At 37.2% G+C, this 26360-nt stretch overlaps 4 protein-coding genes across 10 annotated transcripts; 1 reads left to right on the forward strand and 3 right to left on the reverse strand.

Annotated features, from left to right (window-relative positions):
• Positions 1 to 2732: 2732 nt before the first annotated feature.
• LOC100119143 (histone acetyltransferase KAT2A) lies at positions 2733 to 7719 on the reverse strand. 4 transcript variants are annotated; one of them, XM_031921155.2, is made up of 7 exons: positions 6371 to 6549; positions 6131 to 6299; positions 5057 to 6033; positions 4283 to 4846; positions 3930 to 4209; positions 3402 to 3846; positions 3130 to 3323 (listed from the first exon to the last, which is right to left on the reverse strand). In XM_031921155.2, the coding sequence occupies exons 3-7, from the start codon at positions 6022 to 6024 to the stop codon at positions 3130 to 3132; spliced, it is 2451 nt and encodes an 816-aa protein (XP_031777015.1). In that variant the 5' UTR covers positions 6025 to 6033; positions 6131 to 6299; positions 6371 to 6549. The 4 variants fall into 4 exon arrangements, with proteins under 4 accessions (XP_031777014.1, XP_031777015.1, XP_031777016.1 ...); XM_031921156.2 differs by having other exon boundaries at positions 5057 to 6052; XM_031921154.2 differs by lacking the exon at positions 6131 to 6299 and having other exon boundaries at positions 2733 to 3323; positions 6371 to 6547.
• LOC100119180 (coatomer subunit beta 2) lies at positions 7583 to 15830 on the forward strand. 3 transcript variants are annotated; one of them, XM_031921153.2, is made up of 11 exons: positions 7583 to 7784; positions 8178 to 8529; positions 8682 to 9260; positions 9335 to 9694; positions 9769 to 10004; positions 10089 to 10427; positions 10505 to 10766; positions 10840 to 11177; positions 12239 to 12532; positions 12833 to 12861; positions 14904 to 15830. In XM_031921153.2, the coding sequence occupies exons 1-10, from the start codon at positions 7782 to 7784 to the stop codon at positions 12839 to 12841; spliced, it is 2772 nt and encodes a 923-aa protein (XP_031777013.1). In that variant the 5' UTR covers positions 7583 to 7781; the 3' UTR covers positions 12842 to 12861; positions 14904 to 15830. The 3 variants fall into 3 exon arrangements, with proteins under 3 accessions (XP_031777013.1, XP_001603000.2, XP_031777012.1); XM_001602950.6 differs by lacking the exon at positions 12833 to 12861; XM_031921152.1 differs by lacking the exons at positions 7583 to 7784; positions 12833 to 12861 and adding an exon at positions 8013 to 8031.
• Positions 15831 to 17224: 1394 nt separating this feature from the next.
• On the reverse strand, positions 17225 to 20346 carry LOC116415813 (sentrin-specific protease 6-like). Its single transcript, XM_031921158.1, has 9 exons — positions 20230 to 20346; positions 19444 to 19758; positions 19154 to 19314; positions 18996 to 19053; positions 18784 to 18851; positions 18371 to 18697; positions 18199 to 18291; positions 17834 to 18062; positions 17225 to 17761 (listed from the first exon to the last, which is right to left on the reverse strand). The coding sequence occupies exons 2-9, from the start codon at positions 19696 to 19698 to the stop codon at positions 17633 to 17635; spliced, it is 1320 nt and encodes a 439-aa protein (XP_031777018.1). The 5' UTR covers positions 19699 to 19758; positions 20230 to 20346; the 3' UTR covers positions 17225 to 17632.
• LOC100119220 lies at positions 20122 to 25954 on the reverse strand. 2 transcript variants are annotated; one of them, XM_001602982.6, is made up of 11 exons: positions 25524 to 25954; positions 24700 to 25034; positions 23729 to 23878; positions 22851 to 23128; positions 22685 to 22769; positions 22567 to 22613; positions 22163 to 22492; positions 21913 to 22011; positions 21629 to 21848; positions 20706 to 21548; positions 20122 to 20617 (listed from the first exon to the last, which is right to left on the reverse strand). In XM_001602982.6, the coding sequence occupies exons 2-11, from the start codon at positions 24946 to 24948 to the stop codon at positions 20549 to 20551; spliced, it is 2370 nt and encodes a 789-aa protein (XP_001603032.2). In that variant the 5' UTR covers positions 24949 to 25034; positions 25524 to 25954; the 3' UTR covers positions 20122 to 20548. The 2 variants fall into 2 exon arrangements, with proteins under 2 accessions (XP_001603032.2, XP_008212304.1); XM_008214082.4 differs by lacking the exon at positions 23729 to 23878.
• Between the last annotated feature and the right edge of the window lie 406 nt (positions 25955 to 26360).

The raw sequence follows: 26360 nt of genomic DNA on the forward strand, positions 1-26360 counted from the left end.
CCGGACAAGGCGCTGAATACTATTTTTACGTATGCCGGGTCTCTAAAAGCGAGTGCAGTAGGACTTTTGCGGCTGAGACTATTAGGGGATAATCAGTTTTGGATCGATTTCGATGATCAACAATTATTGAATTTTATCGATTTGGCCGTTTTAATTTTAATATTAACGCAGTAGTTTGAATCTATCAATAAGTGCAATAATAATCGTTGACAAACAAACCTACTACAATTATATACATATATAAATGGATAAAGATCGAAGCAAAAGTATCTCATGGACAAATCGATCTACCGCAATCGAGCTAATTCGTAATTGCCGGACAAAAAGGTCCTCAGACGATTAACGAAGTATCGATGTATCTGAAAAATTAGGCCCGTTTTTACTCCCACCTACAACTTCCTCTATAAATAAACTACTCCTGCAGTCTCGTCGCGAAATGGATTTTAAATAAGTTCAACTGCAACTTGGTATACTTCATAAACACAAGTTATAGAGTAAAGCTGTAATTTTTGTGCGATAAGCGAAGTGGATCAACTCCTTAAAAACACAAGGCAAAAATAACTTTCGAAGACAAAAAAGGAAGTTCGTGTATTGTGAATAAGAACGCGCATTCTTCCCTTTTTCATTTTTAGCTGAGTGCGTTTATCTGCTTTGTTCGGATTGTCTGGAGCATAAGTTTACCGTTTACGTCCAAGCGAATAATGAAGAAATTATGGAATTTAATCATCATCTGGATCGCATAGATGATTTTGATTAGAATGGTATCAAAAACACATTTACATGACTTTCTTTTTGTCCTTTTTTGTAGCGATACTTATCTGGAACTGTGGTTTCTTTGTTATAATTTGAAACGCTCCGTAATTGTTCCAGCTGTAAAGTCGAAGAAGTATAAATGATGAAAAGTTATGAGACAATGTTTGAATCTTCGTGCCTAGATACGAACAATTAATCCATGCTGGTATCTAATTGCAGGTAATTAGTGTGTATCAGGATACAACACTATGAATATGCAATCAGTGCAATTAAGGAGATTTATTTTTATAAAACTCTTATTGCTTTCGATATTACATACGGTACACAATGAAACCAAAAATTGTCTATAATTTTAACAGTTTTGTAAGTAGTATATTGTTATGACTATAACATTGCAGTTAAAGCCCTTATTAAAAATCCATTTCTCAAAGAAATCATAACGTTAGTTATAAAAACAAGCCTATTTTTCAGATTCATCCGTACATTTTCAATTGTATTAGGATACTTTATACACCTATTATCATTAGTGTTAAAATAATCATATACATATATATTTGTGCATAGTCTTTTATTCAAACGTTTTTATTAATTTATTTTATTGATGTATTTACAACGGAAAAATCATCATTCTAAAATTAATTATTCCGATTATGATTTTCTCAGACAACCGAGCTAAACAAAATACTGAATTTCAAAACGCAGTGTCACTGCAATAATAAAAATTACTTGCACAATAGTTTTCATCAATCCTCAATCATAGAAAATATAAATTAGTTATATTTTATTAATATTCATTCAAGAGTACAATACAGTAAAAGCTAGTATTTAAATATTCTCGTAAAATACTGAACAGAAAATATAATCATCCGTCAATATAGTTACGAATTGTCTGTAACCATGATTATTATTCTTCTTGTAAGAATTGTCATTCAAAACATATCATCGAGTTTATTTTCAATGAGATATTCTTAATTTTTATCTTGTTAACTTATTCGTATTATTCGAAAAACATGACTTTTGCAAGTAGTTTTAACTTTTCTAAATAATTTACTATTCAAGACTGAATATTTAAATTACAATAAAGAGACATTTTTATTGCCAATTTTGTAGAATTGCTAAAACGCAACTTCTATCATAAACATTGTATAACGTTTCTTACAATTCATCACGACTACAGTTATAATTCAAAAGTGCACAAATTTCAACTCAATTATCATAAAATCTAAGTATATACACATTAAAAAAAAACATATTCACTTTTTGGTCAACATATTTGCAAGTATAAACGTTGAATTTTACAAATACATTACTACTTTATATTTGTAAACATAGTCGATCCAATTATAATTATAATTAAAAGTAAAAACAATCATTCGCCAATCCCTAAGCTCTTTAAATTCAGCCCATGATCCCGAGTGATCCAAGGAAAGAAAGTTACACTTGTGGATCAGTCAGAATTTTTCCGGGAGCAAATCTCGCCTTATTCGGAAGGAGTCAAGCAGAAGCGCTCAGCGTTCCGGAGCGCGAACAGTTAAGTTCGCTCGCCGACTCTCTGTATTACATTCCTTAATTAACCGCCTGGTTAATGGCATTAATCAGACTGTGAAACAAAGTATATATAGATATATACTCTAATATGATTTCTGGCTTTCGTTCACTTCACGAGCGGCTTTTGCGATACTCGGTATCGATCACTCATGACTATCTACCAAAGTTGAGATAGGAATCTGGTAATTTTTTTCTAAAATGTTTATCATCTGTATATATACATAAAGAATAATTACATTAAAAGCTGAGATGACTGAAGAGCAGAATTACCAGAATCCTAATTGAAATTTTTTAACATTCCCAGGAAAATAGAGAGTCAAGATAAAAGTCTATGCTCATATTCGAAATGTAAAATACGTTTATATTTCTTGTGCCATATTTTTTTCAGTGTTTGTGCGTAACTATATAGATATCAGTTTCTTTTTTTCTTCTTTTTTTACAACGATTCAGTCTATAAAGCAGAAACAAACGCTTTGCATACCTTTCTCTTCTACAGTACCATTCCTTAAGAACTTTACCCCATCCTTAAATTCATAAATCTTACAATAATTCTAATGAAAATTTTCTTCCTCGCTCAAATACGCATATAACTTATCCCAAAACTATATGTCCTTATATTTTACCGCAACTTTTTACATGACAGACCTTTCTCGCGTCAAAAGACCTATTAGGTGGGTGTCGTTTGTTCCGATTAAAATTTCACGTACAACAGTGTCAGCTTCACTCTTGTGGATCACTAGAAGCAAGATCTTCGAAGAGCGAGACATCGGGGAACGTGGATAGATGCAGGCAGTCGCTCGGCAGCGATGGCGGCATACCTGCTCTCGACTATTTGTCCCAGAGCCCAATTTCCTTCATCTTGGTCTGGAAATACTTCTCTAAAGAGTTGGCGCACGAATAGTATTCCGTGTCAGGGCCATTGTACAGTCGGCAATTCGTAAAAATTCGCGTCATGTCAGCAATAAAGAGGCGTCGTGTAACATAATACCTCGACTTCAGCCGATCTGTCATCGTCTTCAAATCTAAAATAAAATATAAGTTATATATTGAATTTCATTTTTCGATTGCATGAAACTCTGTAAAGAAGTAAATATACATACCCATGGGATACTTGATGTGATCGTAATAATCAGGCACTTCGCTTTTATCGACAGGCTTCAAGAACGGCCAAGCAGCGCTGTGATTCTTAATGGACGTTAAAACGCTCTTAAGCGCATTGTAAAGTGAGTCATTTATATCCAAACAAGCCTCCATAGGCTCTGGACCTTGTGAACCTTTGGCGACACCCCTTGTTCTCGTCTGCGCATAATTTTTCCACCCAGTCTCTCGAATACCTGGTATAGATTCGACGGGTATGCCGCGTACACCCTCCTTGAAGCAAGTCAGTCCCGGGTGAATCTTTTGTATTTCCTGCTGACGCTGGTAAATAAGTTGCTTTACGATCTCCTTTTGCTTTCGGACTACAGTTGTGAACTCGGTGTAGACGATTTTTGCGTTGAGCTCACAGTGCATAAGCATTGCCCCTTCGTAATCCTTGATGTAGCCCTGAAACGAATTTTTCAATAATAATTAGTTTGTTATTTTTACTATTACTTGTTGATTAATCAACAACCAAGCGGCATGCACACCTGGAAAGTAGTACGTGGCAATTTGATATCTTTGCTGAATCCCTGCTTTTTAAAATAGCCAATAGCGAATTCATCGGCAAACGTGAGGAAATGAAGTATATTATGTTTGATGTGATAATCCTTGAGCATGTTCATTAGATGGGTGCCGTAGCCTTTAACTTGCTGTTCGGACGTCATGGCGCAAAATACAATTTCGGTGAACCCTTGGCTTGCGAACATTCGGAAACAGATTCCACCGATGGGTCTGCCGTCTTTTATTAGCGCTAGAGTTTTGTGCTTCCTACAAAAAAGAACAAATTTAGATAGAAGTTTACATTTCTAAAACAGGCGATTAAATTGTAAGAGATACTTACGGATCAAAAACTAATTGTGAAATGTATTCCATAGGCATTCTTGTTAGTTGATGACTAAACACGTTGTGAAGTCCAATGAGCCACAGCATAGTTTGTTTAGAGACAGGTTGTGTCAAACTATTACCGACTATGTGAAACTCTATGATTTTACGGCTCTCCTCTAATTTTGGAGTCTCATCTCTGGGTGCGTTTGGTGGGAAAATAGCGTCCAGTCCAAACATGTAGTTCGGATCCTTAATAGTTGCTATGATCTTCATTACGGTTTCCTCTGACAAGTCCTCAAAAACTTCCTCAGTCTTTCTTTTCTTTGCGTCTGGCCTGATTTCTGAATGTGACCTTTTACCTTGAAGCTTCTTCATGCCTGGACTGAGGTTAATTGTCGTAAAGTTATCCTTATCGTTGGGTGCTACTGTCACTTTCTCAAACTCTCCAACTGTTCTGCGATTCAGATTTGCTTTGGATTCTACTGACATTTGCAAGTGGGATGGAAGAACCTGCTTAAATTCTGGATCCCATATTGGAGAGTTTTCCGAATAGATTTCGATTTCTAACATTGAAAGGAATCTGAAAAATTAGTTGCATTAATTAATAATTGCAAAATAAAAACAAAGTGAAAAAATTTGTTTCAAAAATTAAAAATATTATTGAAAATATGATTAAACATTTTAAGCTATTTTGAAAATATCTGCATACAAGAAACATCGTTTACAATTTTTTCAATAACATCATGGGTAGTTTTTTCAAACTTATTTGATTACCAGAAAGTATACAAACTTTGGAAAATGGTTTAAAACGAGAACTCGTTTCTCAGCTGACATCCTATCCTTTTCACTGTGGCATTTGTCCATCAACTGTTTACAAACTGATTTGAAAACTGCTTGGAGTAAAGTTCTACCAAACACTAGAGTTGTGTCAAAATGAGGAAGCGAATCGCAAAATGCAGGTACATGACAAAACACAAGCCACCTTGTGTAATTAATCTTATAAGCTGGCGCTTCATCTGCATTAACAGCTGTCTTTCTGGCACTAGGAGTCTCAAAATTCCAATGGTTTAAGCAGTGCAAAAAATTTTTCGCCAAGTCGTACATTGATTGCCAATCACGTTGCGATAAATGACCAAACTTATAAACTACAAAGTTTGCAATTGCCTTTGATATACTTGGCTTTTCAAATGGTGGCTGACCTAGTGGTCCTTCTATAGCTGGCTTTGTCATCGACAAAATACTCTTTCTTAAAAGTTTGAATAAAAAATAATACACTCTTTTTGTATCTGGATCCTCTTCCCTGTGCATTCCCATGAATATGTTATCTACATCAACAACCATCCCTAATAACTTGTTTATCATTTCATCTGATTGTGAAACCAGATGAGAAATGTGATTTTCTAAAATGTGATCACAGCTTCTACAAGGATCACTGAATGTTGCAATTGGCTGTGCCTCATTCTTTGGAGACTTTGCAACTGTCTGTGTATTTTTCCAGCCATTGCACTTGCATTCATCGACTTGACAAGCACTGTAATTTGCAAGTTTTAACAGTTTTTTCACTTGAGGCAAGTTAAACATTTGCTGCTTGCGCTGTTGAATCCTGAGCAGGTTATTTTGTCTGCTGTCCTGTTCCGGTCGTGGAGTAGTCTTTCCTTCTGCATTATTACTTGTTCCTTGTGATGTACTTGTCACAGGTTGCCCCACACTCTCCGCAGATACGTTGGATATAGGTCTGCTGCCTTCTTCCCCCGACATCTTTGCACACTGAAATGGTTTAGGTATTCTATTAGAAAGGCATGTGTAGTGGTAAATAATTAAATGCGTTTGCTTCAAAAAATTGTAAATTCAAGATTATATTTACAGTTCTAATAGTATAACCGTAAATGTTTTGTTTTTCAGGAGTCTCTTGGAGATTGCAAATCAAAATATTGGTTATTTGTAAGACAGTGAATTAGCACTCTAACTTTCATTTTCTAGCTCCAAACACTTACATTATTCTCAGAACACCAAAAAATATTAGTAACTAAACTCTAAAACAAACCCAAACACTGTAAAAGCTTTTGCTGAAAAAGACCTTGAGGGTATACATGAAACTACTTACATTTATTGGCACAATAATGTCACAAGCCGACTTTTTTTATTAACAATTTTTTAAGCATTCGTATCGATATTCTCAGTTGTTTAAAACACAACAAACTGAACCAGCTTCTTTAATATATACGCGACTTGTCACCAAGGCATTTTAAGGTTAGGTTAGGGTAAAGCTAGGCCGCCCACTGATGCCATTTCTCCCACTCATGTAGCATGAAATTTTCTAGAAGTGAGTTCATGGCTAGGGAATATTTATGGTTCAGGCTTCAATATCCCTAGAATAAATATTTAAATTTGCTACTAGTGTTGATGCTTTTTAAAAAAGAATGTTTAAATCAACATGTCACGAATAGTGATTCGATTCGTATCAAATTGCAAAGTAATCATAACTGTTAATTGATAATTGAGACTGTCTCGGCGCACGTCAGCGCGTACGCGAAATAAATATTTCGCATACGCTACACCGGAAAATAATTTTCCGCAAAATGTTTCGCGTACGCTATAACATATATTTGACTTGTGGGGACAGAGTGATTATTGCTTTAGCACAATTATAGTTGTGCGAACACTTTTATACATAGACCGTGTTTAAAAAATTTCTAAATTGTATAATATATACAGATATACAGTGAAACATAAAAAAATGTATACATGTCATGTATACATGGTAGAGAAGCTGCATGTTTTAAGTAGATTCAAAAGTGCTCTTCATTGCCCGGTATACTAAAGAAAGTCTGAAATATAGTAAATGCTGATTTAAACTTTTGGTCTTCGAAGTTGTATTACACCAAATCGAACTAATATCACACAATTGCTTAAGTGAAGATATATGAACATAAGTCACGGTGTATGTATAAAAGTGTCCGCACAACTACCATTGTGCTACTGCAATAATCACTCTCTGTCCACACAAGTCAAAATAATAAAACCTAACCTCTACTTCTTTTCGAAATATTTATTTCGCGTACGCGCTGACGTGCGCCGAGACAGTCTCTTTATAATTATGCAGTGCGAATAAAATATAGATTTTTTTACCCACAAAAAATACCTATATTCTGAAAGCGGAATAAAGCTTCTTTAAACCCTCGAAAACAAAAATAAATCGATAATTTACAATCGCCAAAAACGCCTGAAAAAAATCTCGAAACCAGGTCGAAAAAAGCCCGCGGCAAGTTTGCATCATCCATATATATCACATGTTCCCCCACCCCTCCCACACGATCAGCCGCCACGTCTCCACTGCATATCTCTCTTTCTACCGCACTCACGTCCAGCTTTTTCCCTTGCGGATGGCAGCAGTAGCGGCTCCTTGTTTGTGTCCGGCGCGTTTGCAGTGAATTTCCTTACGGCCGATCCGGGACAACGAGATAACCAGCTGCAGGACTCGAGAGCGTGCACGTCATCACGGACTCCTGGACAACATGGTACGTTTATACTTGCGCTCCGGAGTCTCGAGTCCACGCAACAGTCGGCCTATTGCGTTTACTCACCCACTGACGGTGATGACAATCGCGCCCGACATGTCAACAGACTTCTGCCTACCTTCTGCTTCCCATTTTTCGGTTGTTCTTTGCGCGAAGCACTGTACCGAGTAGAAAGAACGACCGAACGGTTTTATCAACGCGAGCTTTTAACTATTGGGAGAGTTGACGGGATATTTATACAGAAATGGTTTGTTTTGATGTGGCTTGATTTGAGGTGGTTGTTGGGTTATGTTCTGTGAAACGTGGTTACTTGCTAGTCGCGCGATTGTTGTGATAGTGAGGGGAGATTGAGGCTGAATTGTTTTTTAATCTGGTTTTCTGGTGTCTTTCCAGCCGCTGAGATTGGATATCAAACGTAAGCTGACAGCTAGGTCAGACAGAGTGAAATGTGTCGACCTCCACCCAACGGAGCCATGGATGCTCTGCTCGCTGTACCAGGGCAACGTCAACATTTGGAACCACGAGTCTCAGACATTGGTGAAAACCTTCGAGGTCTGCGACCTGCCTGTAAGGTCTGCCAAGTTCGTTCCAAGAAAGAATTGGGTGGTTACTGGTTCGGATGACATGCAGATCAGAGTATTCAATTACAACACTCTGGAGCGTGTTCATTCCTTTGAGGCACACAGTGACTATGTCAGATGTATTGCAGTTCATCCTACACAGCCCTTTATACTTACTAGCAGTGGTATGTATACCATTTTTGTTAATATTTCTTTTTTTTAACTTTGAAATACAATGCAAGGTTTTAATAAAATATTTAGTAACAATAGACTCTCATCCGAAAATTATTATTTAATTCAATTTTATGCTAAAACTTATGTTAATAATGATTTCCAGATGACATGCTGATAAAACTATGGAATTGGGAAAAATCCTGGCTCTGCCAGCAGGTCTTTGAAGGCCATACTCACTACGTCATGCAGATAGTATTCAACCCCAAAGACAATAACACCTTTGCCAGTGCCTCTCTCGACAGAACAGTCAAGGTCTGGCAGCTAGGCTCCTCCACAGCCAACTTTACCCTTGAGGGTCACGAAAAGGGCGTTAACTGCGTGGACTATTATCACGGAGGTGAAAAGCCCTACCTGATTTCTGGTGCCGACGATCGTTACGTCAAAATCTGGGACTACCAGAACAAGACCTGTGTACAAACCCTAGAAGGCCACACACAAAACATCACGGCTGTTTGCTTCCATCCAGAGTTACCCATAGTGTTGACTGGTTCTGAGGATGACACTGTAAGGATCTGGCACGCGGGTACTTACAGACTCGAGTCACCGTTGAATTATGGTTTCGAAAGAGTCTGGACTATTGCATGCATGAAGGGTTCAAACAATGTCGCCATCGGTTATGATGAGGGTAGCGTACTTGTAAAAGTCGGTCGTGAAGAACCCGCTGTTTCGATGGACTCTTCAGGTATTTTTTATTGTTAATATATTTTCTCACATAGTATTGGATGAATGAAAATAATGAATAAACGAATATTTTAGGTGGTAAGATCGTCTGGGCCAAGCACAGCGAAATTCAACAGGTGAATCTCAAAGCCCTTGGAGAAGAGGCACAGGACGGTGAGAAATTACCGTTAGTCGTAAAGGACATGGGCGCTTGTGAGATTTACCCACAGACCATCCAACACAATCCGAACGGAAGGTTCTTGGTGGTTTGCGGTGACGGAGAATACATCATTTACACGTCGATGGCACTCAGAAATAAAGCCTTTGGTCAGGCATTTGAATTTGTGTGGGCAGCTGATTCCAGTCAGTATGCGGTGAGGGAGAGTTCCACCACTGTTAAAGTATTCAAAAACTTCAAAGAAAAGAAGAGCTTTAAGCCGGACTTTGGAGCTGATAGTAAGCGTTTATTATCCATGTAATTTCAATGCCATATTTTGATTCTAGTTCCTAACTGATCGTCTTCTTTCTAGGTATTTTCGGTGGATACCTCCTCGGTATTTACTCTAGCTCGGGACTCTCCTTCTACGATTGGGATACGTTAAAGCTGGTGCGACGCATTGACATCCAACCTACCCATGTTTACTGGGCGGAAAATGCCTCGCTCGTTGCACTTGCCACAGCTGACCAATATTTTATTCTTAAGTACCGCGCCGAAGCCGTCCAAAATGCTCCTGAGAATGCTGAAGACATTGAAGATGCTTTCGAGGTATTTATACTAGTTTTTGTGGAAGAAAAGCTCAGAAATTTCAAGCATAATTTTACCAATAACACTAATACATGATTTCTACAGATGGTTGCTGAGATGAGCGAAGTTGTTAAAACCGGTCTTTGGGTCGGTGACTGTTTCATCTACACGAACAGTGTTAACAGAGTAAATTACTTCGTGGGTGGAGAAGTCGTGACCATTTCGCACTTAGACAGACCGATGTACTTGCTCGGTTATGTTCCGAAAGACAATAGGTTGTACTTGTGCGACAAGGAATTGTCGGTCGTTTCCTACTCGCTACTATTATCTGTATTAGAATATCAAACTGCAGTTATGCGAAAAGACTTTGACACTGCAAACAAGGTGCTGCCAACTGTTCCAAAAGAGCATCGTACTAGAGTTGCCCACTTCTTAGAAAAACAGGTATGAACTAATTAATTAATTAACTACTTACAGTAATCTTTTGTTGAATATACTAAGGTTATGCTTGTATACTTTAGGGTTTCAAAAAGCAAGCTCTCGCGGTATCAACAGACCCAGAGCACAGATTCGAGTTGGCTCTATCACTGGAAGATCTAGAAACAGCGCACGAATTGGCCAAGGAAGCCAACAGCCAACAAAAGTGGCGCCAGCTGGCTTCACTGGCTACGCAACAGGGAGAACTTGATTTGGTCCAGGAGTGCCTACACAAAGCCGAAGACGCTGCCGGTCTTCTCCTCCTAGCTACAAGCACTGGTGATGCCGAGATGGTTGAAAAACTAGGTAAAGAAACCTTTTATTTCTCCCTGCGTTGCTCTTCATTAAAAAACATACTAAATCTGCATTTGCCTATCAGCCGTAAGCTGTGATGAATCGGGTAAGAATAACATCTCCTTCCTGTCGTACTTCTTGCTCGGCGACGTCGACAAGTGCCTGGACATCCTTATCAAGACCGATCGGATACCCGAGGCTGCGTTCTTCGCACGAACCTATGCGCCCAGCAAAATCTCACCGATCGTCAAGCTTTGGAAGGAGAAACTTTCGGCTGTCAGTGAAAAAGCCGGACAGAGTCTGGCGGATCCTGAGCAGTATGAAAACCTCTTCCCTGGTTACAGGGAATCGCTCGAGATCGAGAAGCACATGAGAGAGGAGTATAAGAAGAAAATTCCGGCGCACGAATATCGCAATATTACGGTAAGGGAATCGACTTAATAGTTTTGAACATTTAAAGTGACGTATAAGATCTCTTTTTCAACCATGTATTTTTCTATAAAGTTAAGTATTTTTATGCATAACAACTTAAATTCAAAAATGAATTAATTACATAATATTGAAACAAAAAATAAACTTAGCAGTTCCGCAAATATGATAGAATCACGCACACCTACTTCGTTCACAAGTCATCAACAGTTTCTCGTGCGCACGCGTGTACAACGTCCCCCAAGTTCCTCCTCCTGCCGGAACAAGAGCCGTAGGCACGTCGGCCCAGTTTTTATGATGATTGCGCAACCGCAAGCGGCGCGAACCGATATTTTATTTATATTGCGCAAATCTTCACGCCGAGGCTAATCCATTAGTCGCGAGCCAATCGGGGCCTCGGCAGAGACCAATAAATTTAATAACAATAACACCTTTGCTCGCTCCTTCCACTTCGATTGTTCTTCTTCCTCTTCAAACGACGCGACCCGATCGTTAAAATGGAAATGGAGATCGCCTTTTTGTATGCAGCGAAAAATCGATTGGCGCGATTATTATTCGAGGCTTTCGGCACCGATCTAATGTTACGCGTGTTTCGTCGTGTGTTCGCGCGAATTTAACGCTGTAATGGTGCATGAGTAATTTTAATGCGATCGACGATACCTGTTGATAATCAGTGTGACATGTATTCCAAGCTATTAAATCCTTTTATAGCACAGTGTGGCTAAAATCCGCTGTTAAGTCACGCCTATCTGTGACTAAAGTAGTCCTTTTTTGAACCTTGTTTATCACACTCGCTACGCTCGTGCGCGATAGTGCGAATCGGCGAGACTTGCGGATTTTAGCAGTCTGTGCTATAAAATTTTATACGATACTCTTGACTTAAATGGTTCAGTTTTACACGGCGCTAAGCGCCGTGTAAAAAAGAACCATTTAAGTCACACGTATCGTAATGTACTATTTTTTTATTGATAATTATGCTTGAGCTTATTTTGCTTAATTATGAATCTTACACGTAATATTAAATAATGTAACAACCATTATATTTGAAATTTCAGCCTAAAATCCAGAGAAATGCAAGAGAGGAAATGCTGGCTGCCCAAGGAACGTCGACCAGTCAGCCGCCGGATGAGTTGAAAGAACGCAAACCCGTCGGAGACGATGTAGCGACGGTAACGCAGAGACTGATGGACGTCGACATTAACAAGTCGATGCAAGCACCGATTGCGCCAACGGCTGCCCCGGCCAAACCAGCTGGTGCGCACAATACGTCGAGCACGTCCAGACCCCTCACCGTCGACGACGAAGACCTGGACCTTGACCTCGACATAGATGATAACATCGACACGAGTGTAAGTTGAAGAGATCCTTTATTGCTTTATTTGTTCTGTGATTAAGCAACTATCTAAGACATCTTGCAGACGTATTTTTAATCTGATTTTTGCTTGTTTGTTTCTGATGGAGAACCATAAATTATTAATTATTTATAGTTGAACACAAGAACTATGATTTAATAATGAAAAAATTTCATGTCGAAGTACGCAAACAGCATCAAAATATCATAAATGCCATCCTCACGAAAATATTCTACCCCGCGTTAAAATCTTTATTTTCATCTGCGCATGCTGGCTTTTGTTCACGCACTTCCGCAGGTGCCATGAAGAGGCTGAGGCCTACAATCGTAAGTCGAACAACGAGTCCTGCGCCCCTTCGTATTACACACACCGTAGTTAACGCACGACTCCAAGTCCGGAGCGCTGTAAAGCAAGAAGCCGAGAGAACGAGAGAGAGAGAGAGAGAGAGAGAGAGAGAGAGAGAGAGAGAGAGAGAGAGAGAACACATTAAAACGACCATTACCCGATTGTTGCGCGCGTAACGAGAGCCGTCAAAACACGCAGCAGCAGCAACTTCGCTCTCTCATGAGCTAATTGCAAGCAAGGCTCTCTTTCCGACTTTACTCTCTTGCTCTCTCTTGATTTTCTTGCAATTTTGCGAGCTTTTGTACTTTTATGAGTTGTAATCTGCAATTAGATTTTGTATGTCCTATCTACACCAATAGTGTATTTAAGTTTAAACAATAGTTTCCGAAACCAAGATTTTTATGAATTTTGAAAAAATAGACATTTATTTCGTGAAATTTATGCACATGCATTTCTCATATCTTCTTTAGAGTCATTACCAAGCTATGAATCACACTTATGGGGTATCATACGAGATCGTGCATCAGATTGTGCCACATGTTCGCCACTTGCTCCAAAATAACAACGCGCTGAGGGTATATTAATACGCGAACTTTGGAATTCTGTCCTTTTCCTGCGCAGTACATGCATACGATCTCTTTTTTCTTATATCAACTCTGCTTTATCAATGTCTTTTCGCAGCTGCAGTGCCGTTAAACGCGACAATTAAGAAAAAAGTAGGCCGCGATAAATTTACCTAGAACATTAATTTTTTGTGGCTTTACATTCTTTATTTCGACATTTATCGACTAGTTAGTTCTAACAATTTGAAAAAAATAACGCAAAAACAGATTTTCTACGTTAGATTATCGAGAAGCTCGAAGACTTACGAAAAAAGGTGAATTAATTGGCCGATGGGCTCGAGTGCAGTATATGTATATAGTATACACTCCCTTTCTGCGCTCGGAAATACAGAGAGACGTGCGTAACTCTAGAAGGGTATTGCATTACCAAAACAGACCAGCCTCTCAGTCTAGGGATTTCAGGTACTTGACTCGTACACTGTGTTTTACGACAGTACTTTGCCCAACGTCGCGGGCACAAATAAAATGTTAAAAATTTCGAGCGTCGAGTTCCGAAGGCGAACACAATGACTTCTCTTGTCGTGTGACCGAAAACGAGTAGTAAAAAATGTCGTCTTTTTTCAAGCATGTAATAAAGAGAGAGATTTATTATGCTTTCTGCGTTCCGAGTTTGTGATTTTAACCGCGTAAAAATGCAGGCAAAAGTTAATAAATTTGTAAGTTTGAATAATTTTCGTGTGAGTAAAAGTTGCGCGTATACGACATAGTCTCATCGGCATCAACGAGTGCACGCGTTAAAGCGGGATATAGCGAAAACGTTTGGAAAATAGAGTAAAGCGAGATCACGAAAAGGCCGAGCTGACGGATTTCGAAAAGTCCGCCCGGAGCGTATTGTTATGGAAACAACTGCACAAACAAAATATAGCTTGACTAATGCAACGTAAACAGCGATGAAAAAAGTAGAAAGCAAAAAACAACGACACCGTAGATACTGTCCTAGTGAAACTCGGCGTTTTCTTTTTTTTTTTTTGTTTGCTTGCTGCATTCCAAAAATATTTCTGCTCGTTATAATTTGAATTTAATAAATAAATAGGGATGCGAGTTTATTAATTAAGAATATATGTGGGATTTACTTATAACTCTTTATGTTGTGTAAAACATTTCACATTTATTTTTGTAATAAATCAAGAAATACAGCAAAATTTCAAGCTCGTTTTCTAAACTATATTCTACTTACTAGTAAATCTATAATTATTTTACAAATATTTCATTACAAACAAGTATTTTTTGAAGCATCGTACATCATCATTGACACTCAGTACTCCCTGCACAAATATTTTTAAAACAGGACAAAGAGAAACCTCAAACAACTGCTTGCTTGAACAACAGATTAACAAACTCCACTTAAAGCTTTCACAAACAACAATATAATTGTCATGCTCTATACCTTCTTCTTTTAGGACGTGAATTTGGACGACGATATTCTGGACGATTGATGAGAAGAAGCGACACCAAACAAAGCAAAAGAAAAATAGCAGCATCAGCAAGATAAAAGGAAGCGAAGAACGGAGACAGGAAAAAAGTGCACCTCACCTACGTTTTTTAAGGATATTCGTTTTTACCGCAACAGTCATTCCTCGCGCGGACAAAATGAAGCAGCACAGCAAAGTGGATAATGATGTAAAATTTGATAAACAATGAGCGATTTCCTCTTGCCTCCCTTCCCTCGGGACTGCGGTAGCAGAGCGTTGAATCGCGCGAATGAATTTGTAAATTTATCGACACTCGCGAACGCTTGAAACAAGAACGAGACCAAACACACTTGGCGTCTTCTTTTTTCAAGCTTGTTCCATGCGACTGTCAACCAGTGTGTGCACGGTAGAATTTTGCAGCGCTGCGCCTTGCAAGCCGCACGATTTATTATTATTATTATTATTATTATTATTATTATTACTTTTAACATTTAAATATAATGATTATATATATATATATTATAATAAATGGAGGCGCGAGGTAAGGAGCTTTCTCGCGCTTTTATCATGAAAACTAAAAAAAAGTGAATGTTTTTACTGCTTTTTTTCATTCCACGGACAGAAACGCAATCCTTGTACGATTCCTTGTTGTTTTTCGAACTTCTTATACACTTCCGGGCTTCAGCGTTTTTTAAAAAAATATATATATATTAGTAGATTAATGATGATTTTGTGGGATGATATGTTGTAGTGATGAAATTGTTATAACGTGAAATATTTTTTTTTTTTCTGAATGGGCCGTCGATTTCTACGTACGCAGTGTGCATACTTCTACACGAAATCAATTGAAAATTGAAATCGTGATTTTTATGAATTATATTTTTGTCGTTATTGTAATAAAATTATTAATGTATATCTTTTTTGTTTTCATTGATTTGACATATTCTCAGTTCACTACGCTTACGCTTTCATTTTTTAGCATTTCGTTTATCTAATGGCTTTTTATAATCTTATAAGTGTCCCAAATTCAGAAGTACATGGCATTATTTTATACTTTCATTCGCTTCTATTTTTTTTTGTTTTTCTAACACATTAATTTATATGCATGTAAATCCAAAGAAATCAGACAAAATTGGATCATAGAACCTAAACCTACTTTTGACCTCAAAATCGGAACAGATTATCCTCAAAGGTTTTCTCTCGAAAACAACAAAAGTTTCTCGTCTCTGCAGCTGATGATTATTATTGCCAGGTCCAAATTAGAATATATAATGAGCGTGGCGAGATGCAGTACAGCGAGCTTTCGAAGAGTTGGCGACGTACGCTGTGAAAAACCGGACATTTAGCACGAGCGGCTACGTGACGAACAGCAAAATATCGAACCGAGCCGATCGTTCGTGTTGCTTTGAGGGTGCGCATATAAATATAATGCGCGGAAGAGAAATGGGAGCAAAAACTCACGAGGTTGGAATTGCAGTGGGTCGGTACATTTTGTACGTTTCGAGCACATGAAGTACTAGGGAAGACGTTAACTTCAATTTCAGCTGCAAAGTTCTAAACTTGTACTCAACATCGAAAACAGTTTTTCAGTAAACATCGTTTTGTTTTCCGTGTATTAGACGTTGTTCTGTGCATATCGTACAATAAACCTTTTTCGCTTAAACTTCTAATCTAAAAGTGCTTTATAACTAATACAAATTTTTACGAAATTAACAACTAAATTAAGCTTCTACTAATCCTCATTTGAGCCTGTACACAAATCCTATGCTAAAGAAACTTTATGACGACCAAACGCCCTTTCAGTATTAAACGGAATCTCAAGAAAGCACGAGAGCCAAGCACCCCATCACTCCCTCACCAAAATAGAAACATCTTTCTCTCTTTCACTTCCCCTTGAGAGACTCCGTGACACTCGGCTACAAATTGGCCGCGTCATTGCTTGCGACTTTCAGCCACTTTTTTCCTCTCTGTCTCCCTTTCTCTCCGTACGAAAGCGAAAAAGCCGAGCGGCGGCACTTCTCGTCGTTCGGGCCTGACGCGAATAGATGTTAAAGCTCGTGTCGCTGGATGCGTAAACTATTATATTTAAGAGTCGCCGCGGCTCAAAGAACATGAAAAACGACGCTAATCGCGCGGCTTCTTCTCGTTATATTTACACCCCCGCACGCGCGGATTTTTTTTTGTAGAGCTTTTTAAGAGCTGTGCCACTGTTGCAGTCGCGGCTTTTTAATAATTAATGTAGTGCATCCGTTCTTTGCCCTTGATGCTTGGGATGCTAAAGTCATGAAAATAAATAGCTTTGCGAGAAATGCAAGGAACTAAATTTTCTATATTACAGTTTAGAAGAGCTTTTTAAGGTACATTTAATTCTAACCTAAATAAACACTGAATTTGTACAAGTACAAAAATGACATTTTTGTAGTAACATAATCTGAAATTCTTTATATAAATGTTTTCACATTATACGAAAAGCGATGAATATTTTTTAATAAATTTAAAGACATGGAACCCGAGACAAACTTTGTCATAATAAAAAAAAGCGTTGACGAAATTTCCCCGTGACTTTCTACTCCACAACGCTAACAGCGGTGCAAAAAATGTGTTTCATTAACTAATTAATTACTTTTAGTTTTTCACTCGTAATAACGCTTATTTTGCTATGAAATCATAGCACCTTATTCTACAATACTAACAATGCTGATGAATCAACAACAAATCTATTTCATCGATGCCAACCTAATTATCAATTGTTTTAACTGGTCTCGTTTGCTTTTGATTAATTCTTTGTCGAACCAATTCCTTAAAAAAACTAAATCAAAGTCCAGTTTGTCAGGTATGATAAAATCCTGAAATATTAAAAATTATAAAGCTCTTTTGTATTAACATGTATTATAATAAAAGCGTGAACATTGTTTTACCTTGCAAAAACTTTCCATGTACTGCAGCAAATATAGACCGCAATCAGTAGAATTAGGCTGGTATGGTACATCAGGATAAAAAACCACTATGTCATCTTCCGCGAATACTGCGTTTTGGCCCATTTTTTCTGCGTATTCGCGCCTCAAGTAATTTTTTAAATCTTGCACAATCACCGATCTCTTTATCGATAATAGAGTGGGCAATGAGTCAAACACCAAAATGCAAGGACTGTAATTAACAAATTTTAATTAAATTATTATATTCTGACCTTTTTTATGCATGAAAATTGGACGAATAAATCCACATAGCTGAAGCGTGATGAAATAAATTCTTTTTGTATTAAATACGACGATAAAATACTTACTATTGCAATTCTGTTGGTAAACAAGAATAACTCCTCTTAATGGGTTTACCAATCAATCTTGGATAGCAAATGACTACTAAAAACCAATGTGCGCTAAAAGTTTACAATACGCGTGAGTAGATTCATTAATTGATAGAATATAAATTTGACAACTTATTTTAACTCTACGCACTTTTGATGAACTGGTACAATGACAAAATCTTTTTCAAATATATTGATCTGTTTAGTCCACCTCTTGACTACCGAGTAATGCATTGATGCCGCCAGGGACTTATTGTTTATCACTTTTTGTATAGGTCTAGATAGTCTCGTGTAGAAATACGTGTTAAATAAGTAGATTCTTTCTTGAACTTTCACCGAAAGTATTTCTAAAGTTAAGTATTTTAGATAGAAATCGACGATTACGTCGTTAAGATATTCATTTTTGTTAAGACGTTTAAAATCGTCAATGGTGATTGTTATACTTCCTTTTCTAGGCGACAGTGGATACAACAGAATTCTGCAAGTATAATACAATAGTATAGCATATATTTTTTCTTTTGAAATTTGTCTTATTCATATAAACAATGGTTTCTTTACACTTACATTTGTGCGTTTCTTCGTAAATAAGTAGTTAGGTGTTGCATGTCTGTCAATTTGTTTTCTTTGTTATCCTATTGAAATTGAATTATTTATTAAAGATATGCTGTTAAATATACAACTATACATAAATCATGTAATTATTTAGTTTTATAACTCGTAAATAGAAAAAAAAAAGACAATAGCAATTAAGAAATAGTAAAATGAGAATCACGTACATTTCCTTTTTCTCTCCTCTTGGAGAAAGACCCTTCTGAACTAGCCCAATCTTTTGCACTTAAAAAATATTAATTGAAATCGAAGGCTAAATATTCTTCAAATGAGTGTTATACTTGATTATTATTATTATTTTTTTTTTTTTTAAAGAAAAACTTACAGATCTATCGTAGCAGTGCAGTTTTTGTTTGGCGAATACTCAACTTTCTCTACTTTTCTGGCACTTGGTTTAGTAGAAACTTTGACTACATAATCTACGTTGCAAACTGTACGAGGCGTTAAATACACACTATCAATTTGCCCCTGTAGTTGCGGTTTTAGCTACAATTTAAAAAAGAACAGTTATAATTTTTTCTTAAAGTAATTATCAAATTGTTCTCTAATAAAAAAGAAATTATTTATTTAATTTATTTATTATTAAATAAATAATAGTTGAAATATAAACATTACCAAACTCAAGACATCGTCGACCATACATTCGATATTCTTTGGCATGTGAAATACAAACAACTTCTGATGTCCGTTTTCAGGCACTATCACAATCCGTATCTGCTCCTCGTTCCAATTCTGTTTTATAGGAGTAACTCGAGGATTTAGGATCCTCATCGACTCGTCCAAGTAAATTATCATTTTATTGCTCTTCCGATCTAGTAAGATATCACCTTTCGCATTCTTTTTCTTCTTCTTAACTTTTGACGACACCATATCTTTCGATGAGCTCTGAACACGTCGGCGCTTCTGCTTCAACTGCTCGGGCAGGTCGATCTATAGAGATAAAGACCGTCGTTAGAAAATGTTTCACGCTCACTTGAACCGAGTGCGCCTTAATTTTCATAACAAATGTGACCGTTCGCCCTAATGATACGAAAGAATTTCGCTTGTGTGACGCGCATCGAGCGAGTAAGGTTTCGGAATAATGCTATTCGAACAAATTTGAAAAAACGCGGAGACTTAAGGTGTTAGAGAGTTTCAATGCGAGTTTTTTATGTAGAAAAATATTCTTTATTAACTTTTTGCAATGATATAAATTGTAACAATTAAAGTACTATATTCTTAAACATAAATCATAAAAATTAAATGTATTTTTCACGTTTGATCATAATCAAGATATATTCGTTGGTTGTTTATTTACATTTATTTTTTACTGTAAAAAAAACTTATTCTAAGAAAAAGCGTAAAATCACGTTAAGTGCTTGTAAGACAAAGTGAGTTCATATTTTAAACTAGGATGCTTACTTTTTTAATATGCTAAAAAATCGCTGAATTTTTCTTTGCCCTCATTAATTCATGCTATTCTTTTTATCATATAAAAGAAATTCAATGATAAATCATCTATTTATGTATTATTCAAATTGACAGCTAAATTCGAAAAACAGTCAAAATGTTGCTTCTTACTTCAGTTGTAGTTATATAAAATAACAGAATTAAGTAGAAAAAGTAAAAAAATTAAAGAAGTATCAGGAACGATGCAACTAATACAAAATATTTATAAGTTTTCAGTACACGTTTATAAAATCTTAACTTATCATCTCATATAAAAATTATCTCCACAGTTTTACGAGGAATCGCAATGCTTTTCGAGTCTTTTCTTCTTGAATTTTAAAGTACTTAGCGCTGTTGGTTCCTGCAAGTATACACAACGTTATAAATATCGCAGTTCTTTTTAAAAAAGTATACTAAAATTGAATATGTTATATTAATAATTCACTTACATTTTTAACGGAGTAACCATAAAAGCTTTCTGATGACATGCCTGAATCAAGAGTAAAACTGCTTGACATGTTATTGTGCTTAAACATCCACGGCGATGATCCAAGCATTTTGCCTTTAGCAGGAAACTTATTGGATGAAGACGAATGAATTAGACCGTTACTTTCTACATTGTCCTTTTTGTAGTATATAGAGTCTTCATTGCGCTTTCTTTCTTTGACAATTCTTGCCTTTTTTTCTATCTGCGTAGCTCTCGTCACTGCCTTGCGCACAGGCCGTTTGGATTTTGTAGATTCAATTTCAACGTCGACGAAAGAATTCTTACTCGTAGAAGCAAAATTATTTATAGATTTCGTATTTATGTCGAATATTTCTGATGTATCCGACTCAAAATCTATAGGCTTATATTCACCATCTGATAAATCATCTGAGGTACCTTTCAAACGCAAAAAAGACTTCTTAATATTAACTAACGTGCTATTACGCTTATAAAACGTCGGCGTGGAATCAAATAGTTTTTTGTTAAGCTTGTATTTTGACGGTTTTCGTGTTGTTACAAATTCATATGAGTTTTCATTTGGTTGAGGAACTGTTAATTCAGTTTTTGGCCAATTTAGCGAAATCGACGAACTTCCATGCGACCATGATTCTTCGTTATCTGAAGAATTCACCCCGGTGTATTGTGGAAACTTAACTTCGGGTAAATTGACGCTTTTATCCTCACTGAATTCGATTGCTAAATCAGTAATAATCTCTGAAATTTGTTCACGTTTTTGTACAATTAAGCGGGGCTCGAACCAATTTGACAAATCTTTAAATGGAAGCGTAAAATCTTGAATAGGATACTGAAATTATATATTAGTTTGATAGATTTATTACACCAGTTTCTGATCAACTCACACGTGTTCAACTATGTGATTCTTACCTTAAAAAAATTCTCTATGTACTGTAATACATATAATCCACAATCAGTCGCATTTGTTTGTCTCGGCACTTTTACGTACACGGTCTTTAACGTATCTTTATTAAATTCTGTTTGTTCGCCTCTTTTAGTAAGATATTCAACAGATAAGTATGACCTTAATACATTCGCTACTCGATATTTGTCTATGCCACCAAGCGAATCGAAAACCAGGAGACAAGGCCTAAAACAAATATATTAGCTTGGAATAATATACATCATAACATAAAAATAACTATATTGTTTACCTTTGCGCTTCGCCTCCACTAATAAAACAATCAGATTGCAGTGGGCCAACGGCATTAACTAAATTTGCAAAGCATATAATCACCAAGAACCAATGAGAGCTATAAGAAAATTTTAGTGTTAATGCATTTATCAGGCCGTAATAAAAACATACTAGATATTGCAATAAGCATAAGTTATCTCAAATAATAATTTAAAAAATATTATTCTTGCGAATAAATAAATAAAAAACTTAATCGACAAGATACTGACTGTTCGTTCACTGGAACAACGATGAAATCCTTCTCAAAAATGTTGACGTTCTTGGTCCACCTTTGCACGCCAGCGTGGCTCTTTTCTGCTTCAGTCATATCCTCAACGTCGCCTTCCGCCGTATAGGACCTAGCTAATCGCGTAAAAAAGTGCGAGCTGAATATATGCGTCCTCTGTCTGTCGGCCAGCGACAGCATCTTCATCCATGTATACTTGAGGTAAAAGTCGATTATAACATCGTTCAGGTAAATGTCCTCGCCTAGACACTTGTAATCCTCGGTGTTCACTGATATGCCGCCCTTTTCAGGCGGCGCGGGATAGATCAGCAGGCTAATAGCGCGAGCATTGGATATTAATATTTTATTTTTTTAGGCGGAATAATTCGTGATATGAAAATAACTTACAGTTCAACTCCATTTTTCGACTTGCTTCTTGTGCTTTTTCGACGAGGCTGTAACGATCGAAAAGTTTAATGGAATGTTTTTTTTTTTTAATTGACACTCAAGCAAGTGATTTACATACCACGGGACTGTCTTCGATTTGAATTTCTTCTTGCGACGGAATGCCGACATCATTGTCATCATCATTATCATCAGTATCAGATAGCCTTTAGCAAAAATTGAATTTTATAGAACATTGTACAATGAAGTTTTGCGCCAAAAAAGATCAGAGAAAAATATACACTTACGCTAGATCGAACCCAGAGAGATTGTGATTTTTCATCTCTACATATTCCTTGCATTCTCTCATGTTCTCCATAGGAACGTCCTCTTCGTTACCGCTTTTTTCGATATTATTTTCTTCAGTTTTCTTCTCTTCGTCACGTTCTGTAGCTACATCACTTATTACTTCAACTTCAACTTCTTCGATACATTGCGGACTTTCTTCCTCGTCCACGTCTAGTTGTACTTCTTCGATAACTCCTTCGATCACATCGTCGAAAAGGACGTCGTTAGAAGTCGATTGCTAGAAATTTTTCCAACTTTGTAACTAAGGCAAACAATTACTGGCATTACGTGCATATTTTCCTTTCACCGCGATTTTTGACAAACACTTTTTATCTTTCTTTTAATTCCTGAACCCCGTGGTTAGACTATTTTTCACGTTTCACATCGGGTAAGAGTTTGTTATTGTTCTTGGGAACGCGAATAATATAACGGTGTTATTACAGACAGTACATGCGCCTTCAGTTAACTAATCAGGCTGGAAATGTTAAATTCAAAACAAAAAAGTAAAGACGGACAAATACTATGTGAATAAAATAACTGTGATAAATTCCTGATCACGTTATCCCGAATAATTAACCTTGATCGATCAAAGTCCGTACTTTGTCAAGAAAATACGCGTCATCGAACAAATGTGAAAATTTAGAAAAATCTTTCATCAGTTCAATAAAGTATTAGTACTTTTTTATTGATTTGATATACATCTTATCAAACGGAAATCAAGAGTTATCAATGTGATTAATCGAGACGACTGCAGCGATTTGAGACACAATTGGACTAACGTTTCAGTTCGATTTTAAGAACAAATAAATTTAATCGAAACGTGTGAATTAGGACCAACCGTACTATTGCACTTTTTCCTCAACTGATTCATTTCCTGGGCTTTACGAGGCGAGATTTCGATCAGATATTTGAAGCAGTAATTCGGCAGACCCACTGATGTGACGCGGATAATATGGTTTGGTTTAAACCTTGCAAATTGGTTCCTCGCCTAAACCGAATATATGAAAATGAAATAAAACTTTGCCTAATGATTCATTATATCATTTACGTATATTCAAAAATATTGATTAAGTAATCAAGGGATAGGATGTTTTGGAGTAAAATTATTCAAAATATTTCGTGAAGAATATCATGATAGCGGACTAAACGAACGATTTATTACAAAATATATATGTTCTTCGATTGGATCAAAGTAGCGCGCGATTGCAAGCACTCACTGCTTTGTAATTCTTATTCTTATTTCAAATGTCACGGTTTATACATAAACAAGCAGAAATAAAAAAGCAAAATTCCGATTTGCAATTTGGATAACACAACTTTAGCAAATAACTCTTTCAGTATTTGTGCAAATAGCACAAATGATTTAAATAACTGCTAAGCTTACCTCATATATTAACTTATAAATATGAAACATGATACCTGTCGAAATTTATAAACTACGAGATAATAATAAATATTATGTGGAAAAAGACGTCTTCGCGGAAATGCAGTCGAAACGTGATAAGCTCGTCGCTATGCTTGACGCTAATGTTAATCCTTATGAATTAATTAGGTTTATCATCGTCTAAATATACTTACTGTATAAATAATTCAGGGTTAAAAAGTGATAATAACCCTTAGTTATAAAAAATTGCATTACTTTTACCGTGAACTGTAAATCGCAACAAAAGAAGAAAAAGAGATTCAATCGTGCTTATCAACGCAGCGAGAATGAAGCAAAAAAGTACATGTATAGCAAAGAAACGAAGTTGATGATTCCTTTGATAGACATAAACTACAATAATACATAGAAAAAAAAAATTTGTTTACCCATTCTCCAACTTTCTGCATCTGATCGCCATTCGGCGACATTTCAAGCGTAATGAGCTGCTGATTCGGACCTCCATTGGCATCCATGGACATGACCAGCAGAACCTTAAATTCGCTCGGACTGTCTTCGTCTAGGCGTATCTCCTCGACGATAACATCGTCATCGATGATCACTTCCTCTTCCACTTCCTCGAATCCATCGGAACACTTGAAAGCGCTCGTCGCCGGCGCCGCTTCTTCGGGAAGCATCGTTGCGATCGGTGCTCGCTCTCTCTCTCTCTCTCTCTCTCTCTCTCTCTCTCTCTCTCTCTCTCTCTCTCTCTCTCTCTCTGTATCTGCAATCAATAATACCGAAAGGCTATAGATATAGACATGTCATTCGTTTGTTTACGTTTTTTCTTCCGAGCGGCGGGCGACGCTTCGCGCGGTGCACGTGTTTTTGATGGTGCGAACTTTTCGCGCGGCCGTTTCCGAGAAACGAACGAGTCGGATTTTGAAAGAGTCCGGGTATGCGCAATGTGATGCGTGTTAAGCTGTTACTAACGTATTTTTCGCGAGTTTCTTATGTTAACAATTTCAGAAGATACCGGTACGCTATGCAGCGCTGTGATTGAAAAAATTAAACTCGCCAATGTATACAATAAAGAACGAAATCATTCTTGAAAATATGCTGCACCGTCGACAGATTAGATTCACCCCGGAATAGTCGATTACGTTAGCCCGAAGTGACGCATGCCTGCGCGATAATCATCGCGAACGCGTGCAAGCTTCTCTTACGTAAAAACTGCCGCGTCTCGGACAAAATAGCGTCGTTCTTTATTTACCTGTTTGAAAAATCCTCGATCAGCGGGTCTCACTTCCGAACACTGGACAACAACAAGCCGAACTTAACCTAAAAGCGCTTCTCCGTTGGCTGCTTGCAGCATGCACACCGATACTGTTCTTATCACGATCAAAGTACACACACTGCCGAGTCTCTCGCGATAACAATGCAGGCCGGTCTCTGTCTGTTGCGCGAAGCGCTGCACGAAAAAAAACTGCCGGCTCAGCGCTCCTGCAGCGAGTCTCCGTTTACGTTGAACGTTTTCGACAGTCTGAAGTAAAGACTGCTACGCACAAGTCTCGACGCGTTGTTTGTATTTTCTTCGTCAACGCTACTGCGTTCGACTGTTCGGTGTAGGTGTTTACTTCGTATAAAATGATGACTTTGTGTATATAAGCGATTGATACGAGCATGACTAGCGCAGCGACGGTAGAGTCGCGGGGGAAACGACGACACTAGCGCTCTCGCGATTGGAGACGGCGGTCACGCGGTGAAAAAATTTTCGCGCGCTTATACTTAAATTTCGGTTTAATGTTAATTGTGTTCATAGGTCTTTTTCTTGCGATTACGCGTATTTTTCGTTTCGTGTATCACATACCTATATTTTTAGTTTATTCTTAGAGCATTGGAGTGAGATACAGGAAATATGGCCACGTTCTTTCCTCGATTATCTAAATTTTTTCATAAAAATCTAGAACAGGGGAAGATTGATGAGAATCAATATTGATCAATAGGTCAAGGACGTAATATCGTCGCTCCGTACGAAGACTAGCACAGTTTAAATTTTTAAACGAAATAACTAGCACAACTCACGGTTTGCCGCGAAGAGTAGCACAAC

The sequence above is a fragment of the Nasonia vitripennis genome, chromosome 1 (assembly GCF_009193385.2).
Source record: "Nasonia vitripennis strain AsymCx chromosome 1, Nvit_psr_1.1, whole genome shotgun sequence".
Lineage (NCBI taxonomy): Eukaryota > Metazoa > Arthropoda > Insecta > Hymenoptera > Pteromalidae > Nasonia > Nasonia vitripennis.